This window comes from Tachyglossus aculeatus, chromosome 5, assembly GCF_015852505.1.
Source record: "Tachyglossus aculeatus isolate mTacAcu1 chromosome 5, mTacAcu1.pri, whole genome shotgun sequence".
In the NCBI taxonomy this organism is placed as follows: domain Eukaryota; kingdom Metazoa; phylum Chordata; class Mammalia; order Monotremata; family Tachyglossidae; genus Tachyglossus; species Tachyglossus aculeatus.
The window spans coordinates 49,209,887-49,228,815 of NC_052070.1; the positions used below are offsets into that span (position 1 = coordinate 49,209,887).

The 18,929-nt window shown below is 49.2% G+C and overlaps 1 protein-coding gene across 1 annotated transcript in view; it reads left to right on the top strand.

Moving 5' to 3' along the window:
* The window catches only part of PEX14 (peroxisomal biogenesis factor 14), a 165,189-nt gene that overhangs the window by 133,879 nt on the left and 12,381 nt on the right, over window positions 1-18,929 (top strand). The window contains exons 5-7 of the mRNA XM_038746621.1: window positions 7,823-7,908; window positions 14,277-14,379; window positions 15,618-15,715. Of these exons, the coding sequence (XP_038602549.1) occupies window positions 7,823-7,908; window positions 14,277-14,379; window positions 15,618-15,715 (287 nt within the window). The remainder of the gene's footprint in view (window positions 1-7,822; window positions 7,909-14,276; window positions 14,380-15,617; window positions 15,716-18,929) is intronic.

The following is an 18,929-nucleotide window of genomic DNA, read 5'->3' on the forward strand; positions in this document are numbered from 1 at the left end:
ATTCCCACTTTTCCCCGTCTGGTCAGGGAGTTGATGATCCTTCGGCTTCCTGGTTGTAATTTCTTGCCCCTCTGCCATTTAGCAGGTTGTTGGCTCGGTGTACTCTTCATCATCATCGTCATCATCAGCAATCGTATTTATTGAGTCATTACTGTGTGCAGAGCACTGTACTAAGCGCTTGGGAAGTACAAGTTGGCAACATATAGAGACTTTCCTTACCCAACAGTGGGCTCAGGTAGCTGAATTCTGACATAGCTCTCAGCCTGGGATTTGTGATGAACATCTTCGGCTGAGTGTAGGGTTTCCCCGGGACAGGCTGGTACGTGATCTTGGTCATTAGGCTTATCGTCAGTCCACAGCCCCATGCTGACTGTGCAGAGCAGTCCGTAATCTCTTAACAGTCTTCTCGAGGATGCGCTCCCAGAGCACAATCAGTCCTCCGCCCTCGGCAACTCCTGGGTGATTATTGCAAGAGTTTTAGATGATGTCGATAGCCTGTAAAGTTGGAAAGAGTCTCTCAGGGGAGCAGAACTCTAGTCTAACACTGATATGTTGCCAACTTGTACTTCCCAAGTGCTTAGTACAGTGCTCTGCACACAGTAAGCGCTCAATAAATACGATTGATTGATCGATTTCCAAGTCCTCTGTTGCATTGTGGAAAGAGCACAGGCTTGGGAATCAGAGGATGTGGGTTCTAATCCCGGCTCCGCCGCTTGTCTGCCGTGTGACCTTGGGTAAACCTGTATATATGTATATATGTTTATACGTATTATTACTCTATTTATTTTATTTGTGCATATTTATTCTATTTATTTTATTTTGTTAATATGTTTTGTTTTGTTGTTTGTCTCCCCCTTCTAGACTGTGAGCCTGCTGTTAGGTAGGGACCGTCTCTATATGTTGCCAACTTGTACTTCCCAAGTGCTTAGTACAGTGCTCTGCACACAGTAAGCACTCAATAAATACGATTGAATGAATAAGCCACTCAACTCCTCTGTGCCTCAGTTACCTCATCTTTAAAATGGGAATTAAGGCTGTGAGCCCCACGTGGGACACCCTGATTACCTTGTATCTACCCCAGTGCTTAGAAAAGTGCTTGGCACATAGTAAGTGCTTAACAAATACCATCATTGTTATAATTAATATCTCCTCTCCTGGTGGCATCCGCCAGGTAAGGTAAAGCCAGAGCATGTAGACCCTGGACTGTAAGCTCCTTGTGGGCAGGGAGCATGTCTACCAACTCTGTTGGACTGTACTTTGCCAAACGCTTAGTTCAGTGCTCCGCACAAAGAAAGCACTCAGTAAATACGATGGACTGATCTATTGATCAACCAAGCAACCCATCTCCACCGTCTAGTGGTGTTCGGGATTGGACAGGTTTCCAACAATCTAGTGGTGTTCGGGATTGGACAGGTTTCGAACAACTTTGATGTGACTGTCCATCCTGAAATTCTTCTGAGCCCCTGAGCTTGTGAGAATAATAATAATAATGCTGGTATTTGTTAAGTGCTTACTGTGTGCTAAGCACTGTTCTAAGCGCTGGGGTAGATACAAGGTAATTAGGTTGTCCCACGTGGGGCTCACAGTCTTAATCCCTATTTTACAGATGAGGTAAGTGAGGCACAGAGAAGTGACTTGCCCAAAGTCACACAGCTGACAAGTGGCAGAGCCGGGATTAGAACCCATGACCTCTGACTCTCGGGTTCTTTCCACTGAGCCACACTGCTTCTCTCTTGAGAAGCTGCTCGGGCCTCAATCCATGGCAACTAATGGTCCTGGGTGCTTTTATAAAGCTCATGATCATTACCCACCCTCAGCCCCATTAGACTATAAGCTCCTTATGGGTGGGGAACATCTCTATCAACTCTGTCTGTTGTATTGTGCTCTCCCAAGTGCTTAGTACAACGTTCTGTACTCAAGAAGCTCTCTATAAATACCATTGACTAATTGATGGATGAGGTTTTCTGTTTCCCCCACCCTTATTGAAATGACCAAGATCTCGGTCTCTGTAATAATAATAATAACAATAATGGCATTTATTAAGCGCTTACTATGTGCAAAGCACTGTTCTAAGTGCTGGGGGGATACAAGGTGATCAGGTTGTCCCACGGGGGGCTCACAGTCAATCCCCATTTTACAGATGAGGGAACTGAGGCACAGAGAGGCGAAGTGACTTCCCTAAAGTCACACAGCTGACAGTTGGCAGAGCCGGGATTTGAACCCATGACCTCTGACTCCAAAGCCCAGGCTCTTTTCCACTGAGCCACGCTGCTTCTGTGCCATATTGTGGCCAGAAACCGCAATTCCAGAGGCTCCCAGGTGATAATATTTTGAACAAACTGACAGGACCTGATCAGCAATAGGGAATGGAGAGATGCTTCGATTGATGGCTCAATCAACGGTATTTAGACCGTAAGCTCGTTGTGGGTAGGGGGGGCGTATTTGCCAACTCTGTTGTAGTCTCTCAAGTGTTTAGTGCCCTGCACACAGTAACTGCTCAGTAAATACCATTGATTGATTCCTGAGCGCTTAGCCCACTCTTTTAGACTGTGAGCCCACTGTTGGGTAGGGACTGTCTCTAGATGTTGCCAGTTTGTACTTCCCAAGCGCTTAGTACAGTGCTCTGCACATAGTAAGCGCTCAATAAATACGATTGATGATGATGATGATGCAGAGCACTGAAGTGGGAAGTTGGGAGCGTATGATTCAATGGTCATCCTCAGCTGCCTTCTTAAGGATAGTAATGATGGAAGTGTCTTTCCTCGGTTGCCCTGATAATTGTGGCATTTAAGAGCTTATTATGTGCCAAGCACCGTACTAAGCACTGAGATAGGTACAAGATAATTACACTGGACAAAGTCCCTGTCCATTGTGGGGCTCAGTTTAAGTAGGAGGAAGTTCAGGTGTTGAATCCTCATTTTACAGATGGGGAAATGAAGGCACAGAGAAGTCGAGTGACATGCCCAGGGTCATCCAGCAGGCAAATGGCCGAGCTGGGATTAGCACCCAGGTCCTCGGACTCCCTTCAACTAGCCCGTGCTGCTTCCCTGCCATTTGCAGGAAAAGTCCTCGCAGCCATCCAAAGAGGGCCATCTTCCCTCCTTGCTCAAAGTCCTGGGCCAGTAGATCGCCTGGGAAGGGCTGGGCACGTTCCGACCAGCCCTGGCCTCCCCAGGAATCTGTGTGATGTATCCCAGCGCTTAGAACAGTGCTCCATCACTTAGAACAGTGCTTTGCACATAGTAAGCACTTAACAAATGCCATCATTATTATTCATCCAGTCGCACCTCGTCAGATCCCTGGAGTTCCATAGAGCCTCATAATAACAATAATAATAATAATAATAATGGCATTTATTAAGCGCTTACTATGTGCAGAGCACTGTTCTAAGCGCTGGGGAGATTACAAGGCGATCAGATTGTCCCCTGGGGGGCTCACAGTCTTAATCCCCATTTTCCAGATGAGGGAACTGAGGCCCAGAGATGTGAAGTGACTTGCCCAAAGTCACACAGCTGACAACTGGCGGAGCCGGGATTTGAACCCACGACCTCTGGCTCCCAAGCCCGGGCTCTTTCCACTGAGCCACGCTGCTTCTGAGGTAATCAGGTTGTCCCACGGGGGGCTCCCAGTCTTCAGCCCCATTTTAAAGATGATGTAATTTAGGCCTAGAGAAGTTAAGTGACTTCCCCAAGGTCACACAGCTGACAAGTGGCGGAGGCGGGAGTAGAACCCACAATAATAATAATAATAATAATAATGGCATTAATTAAGCGCTCACTATGTGCAAAGCACTGTTCTAAGCGCTGTAAAGTGCTCATCTGTAAAGTGGGGAAATCCTTGCCGGCTCTTCCTAGGATTCCCTCCCTCTCTGCCTCCCCTTTCTCCCGCCCCCTTTCTCTCTCTGTCTCTCTGTGTCTCTCTCTCACACTCTCCATTACTGCTATGGATAAGGGGGCAGGCCCCCCACACGCTTTTTAAGGCCCGAAGGCAGTCTTTGGTTAGCGGCTGCTCACGCTCATTAGAGTTGTGGGGAAGGGAGGGGGGGACTTGGGAAAGTCTGGGCATCAGTTGCGATAGACATTCGAAACACCACTGCTGCTCTTCACTCGGGTTGCAGCGATCAGCGAGGGTGGTCTCGGCAGGGAAATGAAAAAGCAAAACTGCCTGTGGGGTCGTTTGGGTGTTCAGCTTAGAGAGTCTGCCCAGAAGACATGAGAATCTTGGCTGCTGCTCTCCTCCTTCCCCTTCCAGAGCGAAAGAGGTTCTCCAGTTCCAGGCCCCCTGGCAAGTCATTTCCCCCTCTCAGCTTCCACCCATTTGTGTGTTGTGTGTTGGCAGCCGCCGCGGACTTGGGTGACAACCTCACTAGGTGTTCGGGGAATTCTCTTAAATGCTTTCGGCGGCTCCTTTTCCGTTCCTACTGTTTGAGTCCGGACCAGGAGACTCCACTGTGACCTGGCGTGTTTCTCCAACGGCCCGGAGTCGAGGGGACAGGGCAGCGTACGCTCCCACTGGGCCTCAGCCTGGGTTTCTTAGGCCCCGGATGGATCCAGTGCTGCATCTCAGCGAGCAGAGAAAAAGAAAATAGTCCAGCCGAGCAGGCATTCCTGGCCATGGGGGTCCCAAGCGGTTTGGGTTGGGGGAGAAGGAAGGTGAAAACACCTTCAGAAATCCCTCTCTGTGGGCTGGCTGAGGCCCCCCGCATCCCCTTGAAAGCAGCTCAGGAGGCAAAGAGTCCTTCCCAGGTTTCCTTGCCTTCATTTGGCCTGTTCTTTTTTTCTTTTCTTTTTTTTTTTTGTTTCTTTTTTTTTATTTTTTGCCACAAGACAGAATTGTATCACACATCTCCAAAACGAGTAAAATGGCATTTCAGCTTCTTGTCTTTATAGACTCTCTGAACTTTAGGAAAGATCATTCTGGTCCCTTTTCATTAATAATGAAAACCAGGGGGCAATAAAATGTTCTTAGCGCGAGCATTCCAGGAACGGAGGGAGCGATGAGCGAGGTGAAGGGTGAATCCGACAAGGAACTACAGGTGTCTCTCGGTTCTGCGGAGACACCGGGGCGCTCAGAAGGCGGAAACAACCGCAGGCCAGTCTGGTTCCCGGCCTGGCCAGCTTAAAGCTCATTGCCCAGCTCGGAGGGACTTATTCCTACGTAGTCCGGAACATCTTTTCCCCCGCAACCCCAGGAAAGTTTACTAGGACTCAGTTCTGGATCCTTAGACCGGTGTCAGGAAGCTAAACTCAGCTAACTTCAAGACTAATTCTCAACCTGGCACTGTACCTTGTCAAGCGCTTACTATGTGCCAGGCACTGTACTAAGCGCTGGAATAGATCTAGGCTAATTAGGTTGGACACAGTCCATCCCAAGATGGCTCAGAGTCTTCGTCCCCATTTTACCGACGAGGGAACTGAGGCTCAGAGAAGTAAAGCAACTTGCCCAAGGTCACCCAGCAGACACTTCATACATTCAGTCGTATTGAGTGCTTATTATTGGCAGAGCACTGTACTAAGCACTTGGGACTGTACAGTATAACAATAAACAGACACATTCCCTGCCCGCAATAAATTTACAGTCTAGTGTCTACAGTCTAGACATGTGGTAGGGCCGGGATTAAAACCCAGGTCCTTATGACCAGCACATAGAACAGTGCCTTGCACATAGTAAGTGCTTAACAAAGTGCCATCATTTATTTTCTTTTTATTTATTTTATTTATTTTTTTCTTTTTATTTATTTTATTTATTTTTTTCTTTTTCTTTTAACTTCGAGGCCCGCGCTCTATCCATTAGGGCACACTGCTTCTCATAGGCCCAGGTACTGCCTTCAGTAGACCCAATGGATTATGTATTGACCATTTCCTCTTTGGGGTTGTCCAAATCAAACTTAGCTTGGATTTCCAAGCAAATCTGTGTCCGTCCCCCTCCAAGACCATCCAACCTCATTAAGCAAATTTTTGATGATCCGAACCAACCGTCGAGCATTGGTTTGAATTAATGTGGAAGTCAGCATCCTGCTGCCATCAAGGACCTAGTGCAAGTGGGGCTGTCTACCCACCAACCCAAGAACCTGACAAATAGGAGCAGCCCGCTGCCCCTGATGCCCCTCTTGGATATATAATAATAATAATAATAATAATAATAATAATAATAATGATGGTGGTATTTGTTAAGCGCTTACCAAAGAGGAGATGGTTTCATCCATCGAGGTGACTGGAAATGTCTCTCCCTACCCACTGTGCTCACTTGTTGCCTGTGGCTTTCAAAACTGAGATTTCACAAGGCAGGGCCCGTCAGAAGGCCACAGGCAACAAGTGATAACAGTGGGTAGGGAGAGACATTTCCAGTCACCTCGATGGATGAAACCATCTCCTCTTTGGTAGCCCCTTCAGGCAAGCAGGAGGGGGATGCCTCCTATGAGCATTCCTTCGTGGGTGTGTGTCGGGGCGGAGGGTGGTGAATATGTTGTGTGTGAGAGTTTGTGTGTATGTGAGAGAGAGAGAGATTCAGCTTTGCCTGCATCAGGGCAGTGTGCCAGCAGCCCCCTCGTCAGTATCTGCCCACATCCTGCTGCTGAACTTTAGTAAAGATCATTTTGCTGCCTGTTCATTATTAATGAAAACCCAGGGCCCTGCAAGTGGCTCGCCAAGAGCTTTACGGCAGTGTGTGCGAGGTGAAAGGGGACAGCTGACAAACTACAGGTGTCTCCCGATCCCCCTTGGTGGAGAGGAGAGATTAGCACCTCTGCTCTGCTCCATTGAGTTCTGATGCTCCTTTAATGTGTGTCAGGAATCCCATTGCTCTTTCCCTCTCCTTCACCTCCCTTTCTCTCTCCCAAATCTCTTTCCTGTCCCCACTTCCTCGGGGCTCTAGAGGGTGATGAGAATGGAGTTCGATTTGTTCCCCCCCCCGGGTCAGTTCTCATTCCTGGCCATGGGACTTTGTGGTCAGGTCTGGCCCTTGGGCCTCCGGGAGATCCTGCAGCAGTTATGTAAGGAACTTGTCCACAAGCTCCCTGGAGCAGCTGAATTCAGCCTGCGGGGATGGGCCGGAGCAGCTGGGGGTGGGGAGGAGGAGTGGCTGTGTGCAGAGGGGGAGAGGAGGAAGGATAATAAGGGGACTTCAGACCACCCGAAAGGTGTCAAACTGGACTGCTTTGGACTGGACTTTGGCCTGGAAGCCATTGAGCACACTTGGCCTCTTGCTAATAAAACGCTCATCTCGGAGGACCGAACGGAACAGTAGCAACTGTTCCCTGACCCCTTAGAACGGTGCTTGGCACATAGTAAGTGCTTAACAAAAACCAATATTATTATTATTATTATTATAATGGACCAGTTATCATTTCCCTTGATGCTGAGGAGACCCCCCTCTGTCACTGAGATTACTTCTCCCTCACACTCCTCCTATTCTTGACAAGACCAATTACCCAGGAAGCCCAGGATGGGAAAGAAAGCTCTCCTAATCTTCCCTGTTCCCACTTGACACCTTTCAATCAATCAATCAGTGGTATTTATCGAGCACTTACTGTGTGCAGAGCACTGTACCAAGTGCTTGGGAGGGGACAGTATAACAGGAGCTTACAGTCTAAGGAGTCTACAGTCTGCAGGGTTTGGCTAAGGCTGCCGAGGTAGGCATGATGGGGCTTTGTCGTCACATACTAATTTATTAGACTTCTGCATTTCACAGGACACTGCGACAGTTGCACCCGTCCCTCTGTCCCTGTACCCCCCAATTGACTTCTGCGAGGATCCCTTGAAGTCACCAAGTAAACTTTGGGCCAGTCCTGCTCACTCCTCTCTCCTTATTTTCTGCCCATCAGGTCCTGCGGGCTCCAGATGGCGAGATTATGGGGCTCTGGCCGTCATCATGGCGGGGATTGCCTTTGGCTTCCACCAACTGTACAAGGTAAGTGAGGCCCCAGAATCCTTCCCTGACCTCTTTCGTGACTGCCATTTGGAGGTTCTGCACAGTGAAGTTAGCCAACTTCAGGGGCAGGGACTTCCGCGGTGGAAGGGGAGATAGAGTACAGCACGTTACGGTGGTTCCGGCTGAAACGGTGGAGTCCGAATGAGTGCCTTGGGTTTTGGAAAAATCCTTTGCGTAACCTCCCCACTCCCAATCAGCCTTCAGTTAATCATAAAACTAGCCTAGGGATGCACAGTCTTGTACCCACCTTGACTCTCAATCTCTCCCCAGCCGCTCCCACCCCGACAAGGGGCATACAGGTGGCCAGTGTGTAGTTCCAACTGGGTTCTTCCTGGGAAAGGGCTCCCAATCTTGTGGCACTTTGGTGGCCAGACAGGTTGGGAGGAGAGGATGAATCACCCAGAGAGGCAGGAAAGAAAGCCAGGAGAGCGAGCCTTAGGTGGTCGACCCTCGGAAAACAACACCTCTCTGCCTTGCTAGATTAGTAATGATTGTGGTATTTGTTAATCGCTGACTGTGTATCAGGCACTGTACTAAGCACTGGGGTGGATACAAGCAAATCGGGTTGGACACAGTCCCTGTCCCAGAAGGGCACACAGGCTTAATCCCCTAAATTACAGAGGAGGTAATTGAGGCACAGAGAAGTGAAGTGACTTGCGTGAAGCCACTCAGCGGACAAGCGGCGGAGCCGAGATTAGAAGCCAGATCCTTCTCATCATCATCAATGGTATTTATTGAGCGTTTACTGTGTGCAGAGCACTGTACTAAGTGCTTGGGAAGTACAAGTTGGCAACATATACAGTCCCTACCCACCAGTGGGCTCACAGTCTAAAAGGGGGAGACAGAGAACAAAACCAAACATACTAACAAAATAAAATAAATAGATATGTACAAACTCTTCTGACTCCCATGCCCGTGCTCTAGCTACTAGGCTACTCTGCTTTCCTGAGGTTATTGGCTACGGTGTGTATTAAGTGCTTGCTATGTGCCAAGCCGAGGGCTGGAGTGTATACAGGATAACCAGATCGGACCCAGGGACGGATTAACTGGGGGTTTGCAATCTGTGAGGTAGAAAAAGCAGAGATCTTTTCCCCAGCTTACAAGCGAGGAAGCCGAGGCCTGGAAAGGGTAAATGGCTGCCCAACCAAAGTCATTAGGACATTACATTTTAGACTGTGAGCCCACTGTTGGGTAGGGACTGTCTCTATATGTTGCCAATTTGTACTTCCCAAGCGCTTAGTACAGTGCTGTGCACATAGTAAGCGCTCAATAAATACGATTGATTGATTGATTGATTACAGCAGGCCAGACGCAGAGCTGCGAGTAAGACCTAGGTCTCCTGGCTGCTAGTGGCCTGGTGAGAAGATCAGTAGAGCACACAGCCTCCAGAAGCTTCATTCATTCAATCGTATTTATTGAGCACTTACTAGGTGCAGAGCACTGTACTAAGCGCTTGGGAAGTACAAGTTGGCAACATATAGAGACGGTCCCTACCCAACAGCGGGCTCACAGTCTAGAAGATACATAGAATTATAGCTACACATCATTAAATAGAATTATAAATATGTACATATATACACAAGTGCTGGGGGGAATAGAGCAGAGGGAGGGAGTTGGGGCCATGGGGAGGGGGAGCAGAGGAAAAAGGGGGCTTAGTCTGTGCTTAGTACAGTGCTCTGCACATAGTAAACACTCAATAAATACAATTGAATGAATGAATGAATGGGAAGGCCTAGTCAGAGCACTGTACTAAGCACTGGGGAAAGTACAATACAGCAATTGAGACAATCCCTGCCCACCACGAAGCCACAATCTAGGTGTGGCGGGGGGGAAGACAGACAGCAATGCAAGTAGACAGGCGATGTCAGATTTTGTGACTTCTGACACGGAAGCAGCGTGGCTCAGTGGAAAGAGCACGGGCTTTGGAGCCAGAGGTCATGGGTTTAAATCCCAGCTCCACCAAGTGTCAGCTGTGTGACTCATTGTCCTCTTCATTGTCCGCTTTTGACCCGTCCTTCTACCCGCCCCCGGGCCAGGGTGGGAGCTGTGCCAGATCTTCACCCACGCCAGGAGAGGTGGCGAACCTGAGGAACGGACTGGGAAATGGAAAGTCATTTGTCAAAGGTTCCCTCCTAAGATTTTCCCCCAGCGCAGTGGTTTTGCAGGGAAAATCCCTGAGAAGAATAACTATGGTATTGTTAAGTGCTTACTATGTGCCAAACACTGTGCTAAACCCTGGATTAGATACAAGATAATAATAATAATGGCATTTATTAAGCACTTACTATGTGCAAAGCACTGTTCTAAGCGTTGGGGAGGTTACAAGGTGATCAGGTTGTCCCACATGGAGCTCACAGTCTTAATCCCCATTTTACAGATGAGGTAACTGAGGCCCAGAGAAGTTAAGTGACTTGCCCAAAGTCACACAGCTGACATTTGGCGGAGCCGAGATTTGAACCCATGACCTCTGTCTCCAAAGCCCGTGTTCTTTCCATTGAGCCACGGTCAGACACAGCCCTTGTCCCACGTGGGGCTCTCAGTCTAGCGGGGAGGGAGAGCAGGTATTTAATTTCCGTTTTATAGATAAGGAAACTGAGGCACAGAGCAGTGAAGGGACTTGCCCAAGGTCACAGCGCAGGCAGGATTGGAACCTGGGTCTTCGGTCTTCCGGGCCTTTGCTCCTTCCAGTAGGCCACACTGCTTCTAAATGCAGCCTCGCATTTACAGAAATCCTGGAGCAGTCAGGGCCGCGGTTCTGTGAGTGGCAAACTCTTTTGGATCTATGGAGTGCACCAGTTATGCCGGTCTTGTGGACCCCCTTCTGGTTTCGGGGACAAGGAGGGGAGGTGGGCTGAGTGGCTCGTGAGCCCCTAACTGGCAAGTTAGGACCTCCGAGGGCCTCCTGTCAAGCCTCTGGCAAGGAGGCAGCTCTTCTAGACTGTGAGCCCACTGTTGGGTAGGGACTGTCTCTATGTGTTGCCACCTTGTACTTCCCAAGCGCTTAGTACAGTGCTCTGCACACAGTAAGCGCTCAATAAATACAGTTGATTGATTGGTGTTACACATACCCAGTGGGCCATTCAATCGCTACTGGGGGCTGCAGATGCTAGCCATGCCGGGCAGATGCAAGTTCCTACCCCTTCCGCCTCCCCGGAAAGTTTCTTCAAACTTTTATTTAAAATTGGAAACACTGGGTTCAGGCTCCTTTCAAAGGCCCTTGGTTGAACATCTGGCAGGATATACCTGTTTGTGTACAGAAGCAGGTGCCGTGCCCTATTTATTTATTTATTTATTTATTTATTTATTTATTTATTTATTTATTTTACTTATACATATACATATTATGTTGCCAATTTGTACTTCCCAAGCGCTTAGTACAGTGCTCTGCACATAGTAAGCGCTCAATAAATATGATTGATGATGATGATGATATCTATTCTATTTATTTTATTTTGTTAGTATGTTTGGTTTTGTTCTCTGTCTCCCCCTTTTAGACTGTGAGCCCACTGTTGGGTAGGGACTGTCCCTATATGTTGCCAACTTGTACTTCCCAAGCACTTAGTACAGTGCTCTGCACACAGTAAGCGCTCAATAAGTACGACTGATTGATTGATTGATTGTTGGAATTATAAATGTCTAAAACCCTGGAATTTTTAAAAGAAAAGTCCTCCAAATCTGAGAACCCTCCCACTTCTAAAAGATGTTCACACTGTAATCTCTCTGGGGGATACTACAAGCCAATCACTAGCTGCATCAAATTACAGGGAAGAGTAAACTACTAAAACATTGTTCTCAAATAAAGGCCCCGCATATAATAAATAATAACTAATAGTCAAACAACTGCCCACTTGGCATTCTAGGGACCACGCTGAATTAGAGAAAGCAAGACTCCCACTGAAATGGGTGGGAAAGGCAGGAACTCACCATTCTGTTTCCCCTTTCCCTTAAAAACTTCTAGACTGTGAGCCCACTGTTGGGTAGGGACTGTCTCTGTATGTTGCCAACTTGTACTTCCCAAGAGCTTAGTACAGTGCTCTGCACACAGTAAGCGCTCAATAAATACGATTGATTGATTGATTAAAAAAGAAAAGGAAAAGAGAAAGAAAAAAATGAAAAGACAAATTGGAGAAGGGATCCAAACCAGGAGAATTTCCAAATCTGTTTCTGGAAGTTCCCATTTTCAATATAATCAGTGATGTGGGAGGGACTGCAAATATGTATTCAAGAATTTGGCTGGCAAGGGAAGGAGGTAATGGTCCCCTAGTTTTTTTTTTCCTTTTGCGAGAACCGTACACCCTCTCAGCCCCCAGAGGCATGTCACCTGAACCAGCTGGTGGCAGGATACTTGGGTCCTCATCTTGGAATTGCCCTCCTTCAGAGCTTTTGGGTTCTCAGCCGGGAAGTAAATGTCGCCCTCGATTAGTTTTGGCAGTCTTGCGGATAATAACTAATAGAAGCCATCGAGAAGCACTTTAGATTTTGCAAAGTGCTGCGAGAAATGCGAAGTGATTATCTTCACTTGAGAGTTGGACCTGCGGTATGCTCTCCCATGAACGGGACTGCTTGTACCAACCCCCTCATCCACACCCACCCAATGTCAAGAACATCAGTGGAAGGGTCATCAGTGGAAGGGTTTCTTCTCTTCCCTGTCTGGAACCCAAATGCCATGAGTGTGGAAGTGGGTTTAGAAAACTGGATGGAGGTGGAAAGTTCTCACTCTGGAGTAGCACTGTTCAAATCAGAAGCTTCGTTCAGTCTTTGAAGACCTGGATCCTAAGGGCCCAAATGGATTGGCAGGGTATTTCTGGGTGACGTTTCCCGTTCCTCTCGTTCGCTGCTTCATCTCCTTGCTCTTACTTCTGACCGTACCTCCATGAAGGTCTGTGCTCTCCAAATACCTTCTCGGCCTGCTGCTGGCATTTCTGCTAATTCACCCTCTTGGCCAATATCCCTCGTCCACTGTTCCTTTGCTAGGCGTGCGAGTGTGAGATTTTTTACATTGATTGCAGCTTCCCCATCTCCCTTTCCTCTTAATCTTCCCCCTGGCAGCCGCTACTTCATGCTGCTGGAATTCTTGTGCCTCAGTTTCTATCTCCACATCTAGACTGTAAGCTCCTTGTGCCCAGGGATGTGTCTGCTACCTCTATTGTATTGTACTCTCCCAAGAATTTAGTGCAGTGTTCTGAAATCAGTCAGTCGATCCATGCTATTTACTGAGCGCTTCCTGAATGCGGAGTTTGTAGAGAGGGTCCCTGATTTGCACACAATAAGCCCATAATAAATACCATCGATTGATTAATCAATCGATCTGGAAGCTCTTGAGTTTCATTGCAGGCGAGCAGATCATTTGTAGAGCCCAAGGGCCTGGCTGGAGGGGCAGAGAGCCTCTATGACAGTCTTCTTTTGGGTGTCTCCTACACACCCACTGGAAGAAAAGAGAGTGACTGTCCTCACAATCTGGGTGCTCTCTTCCATCTTCCAATGCCCAACTACAGACATTCAGTCAGTCAATCAATCAGTGATATTTACTGAGTGCTTATTGTGTGCAGAGCACTGTATTAAGCGCTTGGGGAGTAATAATAATAGCTATGGTATTTGTTAAGCGCTTACTATGTGCCAGGCACTGTACTAAGCACTGGGGTGGATGATAATGATGATGGTATTTGTTAAGCGCTTACTATGTGCAAAGCACTGTTCTAAGCGCTGGATACAAGCAAATCGGGTTGAACACAATCCCTGTCCCATGTGGGGCTCACAGCCTCGAACCCCATTTTACAGATGAGGTAACTGAGGCCCAGGGAAGCGAAATGACTTGCCCAAGGTCACACAAGCGGCAGACAAGCGGCGGAGCTGGGATTAGAACCCATGAGAAGCAGCGTGGCTCAGTAGAAAGAGCCCGGGCTTTGGAGTCAGAGGTCATGGGTTCAAATCCCGGCTCCGCCAATTGTCAGCTGTGTGACTTTGGGCAAGTCACTTCTCTGGGCCTCAGTTGCCTCATCTGTAAAATGGGGATTAAGACGGTGAGCCCCTCGTGGGACACCCTGATCACCTTGTAACCTCCCCAGCGCTTAGAACAGTGCTTTGCACGTAGTAAGCGCTTAATAAAAATGCCATCATTATTATTATGACCTCCTGAGTCCCAGTCCCATGCCCCATCCAGTGCGCCATTCCGCTTCTACCAATATAACCGTGTTGATAGCTCACTTGCTCAAAGCTCCTAAAACTCAGTTTCAAGGGATGGAGTTGAAGGAGACAGAGGGAGAGATAGTTTGCGAGACCCTTGAGGCTTCGGGTAGAAGCCGTCGGAGGCACAACCTCATTCCTGATCCCCATCCTGCTTCTTGCAGAAGTACCTGCTCCCGCTCATCATGGGCGGCAAAGAGGATAGGAAACAACTTCAGAGGATCGAGTCGAATATTTCCCAGATGAGTGGCAGCGTGACACAGACAGGTAAAGATTAATGACTCCATCAATTCACCCCTCCAAGCCCTTATCCATGCATCCCCCCCACCCCCCCCATACCCCATCTCCACTTTATGTGGTGACTTCATTTATCTGCTCTGAGAATCTGTTCACATTTGCAAATGAAGCCGCCGTCATTTCGGTTTAATTTGAAATTGCTTGTTTACTGTCGGCGCGGCCTCAATTAATTATGTTTTTACGGAAAGGCTCCCAACCTCAGAATATTAATAAGGGGAATAAAATGACAGCCTTTCTAAGGGCTGTAAAGTTCATTTTTAATTTCTGCTTCTATGAGGTTTTGAGGGGGGTTTTTCAGTGATTTTTTCCCCCCTTCCCGCTAAGAATCCAAAGAGGGGTCAAGAGAGTCTGTAATTACTGAGGCTCCTGTGACCCCAGTCACCCTCTCCGTTATTGACTCCATGGGGTTCGCGTTCATTACCCAGTGCCCCGATGATGGCCCAGATTAGCCGGTACCTGTCACGCCAATGGGTGTTATTTTCCTTTATGAACTTGTTTACTGGCTGGAAGTGCCGGATTAACAAAGACCGAAGCCCGGAGTTAGTTCCGTGCAGAGAGGTCCTTGGCGGAGTTTCTCCCAAGTTATTTGGGACGTATTTATTTCCACGGGAGGGTCTCGAGGCCAGCCCCCAGCCAGGGGAAGGAGCACCCATGGCCATCCGTGGGTCCCGTCTGGGCATGGGGGAGCGGGAGAGGAGAGAGGGAGAGCGAAGCCTAAAGCAGGTAGCCCTGACTTTGATCTTTCCTGGGCCACCAGCTTGTCGGGGGGCCAGAAGGAAGCCCGAGCTCTTTCGCTCTCCGAATCAGAAATGCTCTCCAAGCTCCACAAGGGCACGTGGGAGGCCTGGCTAGATGAATGATGCAAACGTTATAGGAGTTGGGAGAGCAGAGCAAATCATAAATAGATATAATTAGAAGGGAGAGGTTTTAGACGGATATACTGTTGACTATAGACAACTATACAATGGAAAGATAAACTAGAAATACTGGAGGTTAGATGCAGTGCAGGTAGATTACCCATAGTGCAGATAAATTATGTGGATTAGAGAGGGAGAGGGAGCGTCTGTAAATAAATTAGAGCGAGCAGGACGAGAGGCGTCTCGCAGGTCTGTGGACGGAGAGCGCGTCCGCGCGCGCGGGAGAGAGAGGGAGGTTGAGAAATCTGAATGTGGATCAGTTGAACAGTTCAAATGCTTTTCCCCCTACAGTGACTCAATTACAGACGACTTTAGCCTCCGTCCAGGAACTGCTGATTCAGCAGCAGCAGAAAATCCAGGAGCTCACCCAGGAGCTGACGACCTGTAAGGTAACTCCTCCGTCCCCTTCCCTGGGCCCTCCAGCTCCTTTCCGAGGCCTCCTCACTGCACGACCGCGGTCCGTGCCCGGCACCCCCGCCTCCGAGGGGCCCTCCCCGGTACATCTGCTTACCATCTGAGCCCAGCTTCCTGCTCTGCCTGGGGAGAGTGGGCTTGCCCTAGGCCGAGGTCCACCCAGACGCTCCAGGGCAGGCGACCTTCCTGCGTGCAGCCAGGCGCCAGGGGGTTATCCTCTCTCCGAGGGAGAGATGGAGGAACAGCAAAATAACCCAAGTGGATTCGGGATTACGAGCGGTTTAGTCTATCCCCGTCCCCAACCCTGGAACCGGAGGGAAACTGTCTGTCTGGGGAACCCCTTCGGCCGATGCAGGATGATAAGGCAGAACCAAAATCAGAAGGCCTCACCCGGGGCCTCACGTGCCCTCCACAACTCAATCAATCAATCAATCAATCAATCGTATTTATTGAGCGCTTACTGTGTGCAGAGCACTGTACTAAGCGCTTGGGAAGTACAAACTGGCAACATATAGAGACAGTCCCTACCCAACAGTGGGCTCACAGTCTAAAAGGGGGAGACAGAGAACAAAACCAAACATACTAACAAAATAAAATAAATAGAATAGATATGTACAAGTAAAATAAATAAATAAATAAATAATAGAGTAATAAATATGTACAGACATATATACATATATACAGGTGCTGTGGGGAAGGGAAGGAAGACAGTAAGCCCCAGCCTGAGGGGACGGGGGTCGTAAGGTCTCCCCAGGCGGGCTGGAGCGCCATAGGGTTGGAATATATCGGGCAGTCCCTATATGGTGGTAAATGGGAGAGGGAGTGAAGGAAGTTCTGGAGACGGGCCTGGCCGCAGAGAGGAGTCCGACCCCCGCCAGCCAGGCAGGGTGGATCACCCAGCGGTGACCCAGTGGTTCCTGGGCCTGGTCCTTGGATCAGCATGCCCGACAGCTTGGAGTTGTTTGGGAAGCCAGAGTTCCGGGCCCGGTCCGGCCCGAGTCAAACACGATGGGAGCCCGTAGGCCAGCTGACGCCGGAGGTTCCCATCGGTTGGGCTCAAGCGGACTGCAGGAGAGGGAGCGAGAGCGTTTCTTCCCGATGCCTCGCTCACCCGAGCCAGGGGAGTCGGAGCCCCAGAATATGCAGGCAGGCTTCTTCATCCGCGCAAAGGATTGTGCGTGCATGCGCTGCACCTGGCAGTTCCCTCCCGGGATTGAGGCGGCTGATGAAATCCGAGGGGGCTCCCGGCGGCGTCTGGGGAGCTCTCCCTAACCCCACCCGCCTCTCCAATCTGTTCCAGAAGGAGTAGGGGCAGGATTTCCACCCTCCATCCCATCCTTGCCCCATCCCACCCACAGAGGGCTTCACTGATTCCTTCCTTCATTGGCTTGTAGCCAGTGGCCACCTTTAGCCACGGACCCCCCCCCCCCCCCCCCCCCCCCCCCCCGCACCGCCCCCGCGCAGCAGGAATCACACCGCGGCCGAACCGTAAAGTAACCGTGAAAGCCGATTTCTGGTCACAGCTCCGCTGTCGTCTGTTACCCTTTGGAGCCGTGGCCTGCCCATGGCCCGAAGCCATTCCGGAAATTGGAAAACTGTTTTCAGGTCTTAAGCGTTAAGATTAAGACCACATGTTGTGTTTTAAGGAGGGAAAGGGCACGGGAATCCTGCCTGGTGGTTTAGAACAGCCTTTAAGGGTTTCTCTCTGTCCCTTTATTTTCCTTTATCCCCCCTCCTTTCATTTTCTCTGGTGCTGAAATGTACAGCGCTCTGTTTGGGTATTGAAGCCCCCATGTGTATGAAAACTTTGGTAACCCCATAAACCAAAGAGTAAAAGCTGGGTTTTCTCAGCTGTAATGTAAGTTTTTATATCTGCTTTCCAAGCTCCTACTGCTGCACTGTAAAAAATTAAAAAGAGGAGCTTTAAGTAATTAAAAAAACCTACATAAAGCTCAAGGCTGTGAGTTTTCTACAACTGTGTTTTAAAGAGACTGGCTAAAAAGCCCCAGATGTCAGATTTTATTTCTAAATTCGAGGCATCTGGCACCATATGCGTTTGGAAATTTGAGTCCTTTGCAGGCCAGTGAGTGGAAATTGTTCCCTTGTTAATGTGCTGCTGGAGCTCTCAAGGTCCTGGAGAGCCAGAACAGTGGCTCCTGGATTCTCGCTGTCTGATGGTCGGGAGTGTGAATCTCAAGGGAGAGCGTGCTTGCGTTTGCGCGTGTGTGTTTGTGTGTGATGGTGTGTGTGAGTGTGTCTGGCAGCGCTTGGAGGCCCAGCTCTTTCCGTCAGAGTTACTGGAAGGTGCCAGTGAGCCAGCCGCTGAGCTTCAGTGGTGTGGGGGTCACGAGTTCCCCATTACAAACCCATTGTTGTCAGGGGAGTGGACGCTTCAGGGTTGGCCTTCTCCCAACCTGGTTGAGAGGCCATTGGTGGGCGAAACAAGCCTTCCCCTGACGGCTGCACCCGCTGATGGAAGGATGTGGGTCAAAGAGAGGGAGACGGGGGCGAGAAGGAAGCGGGGGGGCGGGGGGGAAATGAAGAGAGGCCAGCCCTCGGGACGTCAGTAATACCATTTTAACTTGGAAACAGAAAGCTGCCTCTGGAGGAACGTACAAATGCTATGCAGATGGACCCAAGGCCTGCCGCACTGTCTCATTCACCAGCTCCCAAACCTGGCCTCCCCATCCGCGTCAGCAGGCAGCACCCAAAAGGAGTGCAGGAGGGATGTGATGGTGAAGGAGATGATTGTTTCCCCCTTTCTACCCAAGCTTTCTCTGTGCCTCTAGCTGTGGGGTTGAGCGCAGAGGGCTCTGGGCAATAGAAAGCGAGACTTGCCTCTTCCAGTCCAGAGGACATTTGAAGCCACCCCTGCCAGATGACTGTTTAGTGAGAGAAGTGTTGGTAATGAAGGCCTGTAATAATAATAATAGTGATGGCATTTACTAAGCCCAACACGGTTCTCGGTGCTGGAGAGAGGTACGACTCAGACTCAGACTCTATGTCGACCCAGACATAGACCGTGGCCGACAGGGAGCTCACAGTCCATCAAAGGGGGGACGGGAGAGAGAACAAGACATATAGTGAAGGAAGAACAGGGTAAATTCAACAGAAACATCCATTAGATTGTAAACTACTATAGGGCAGTAATCAGGTATCATGTCTCTGTCCTACTCCCCAAAACACTCA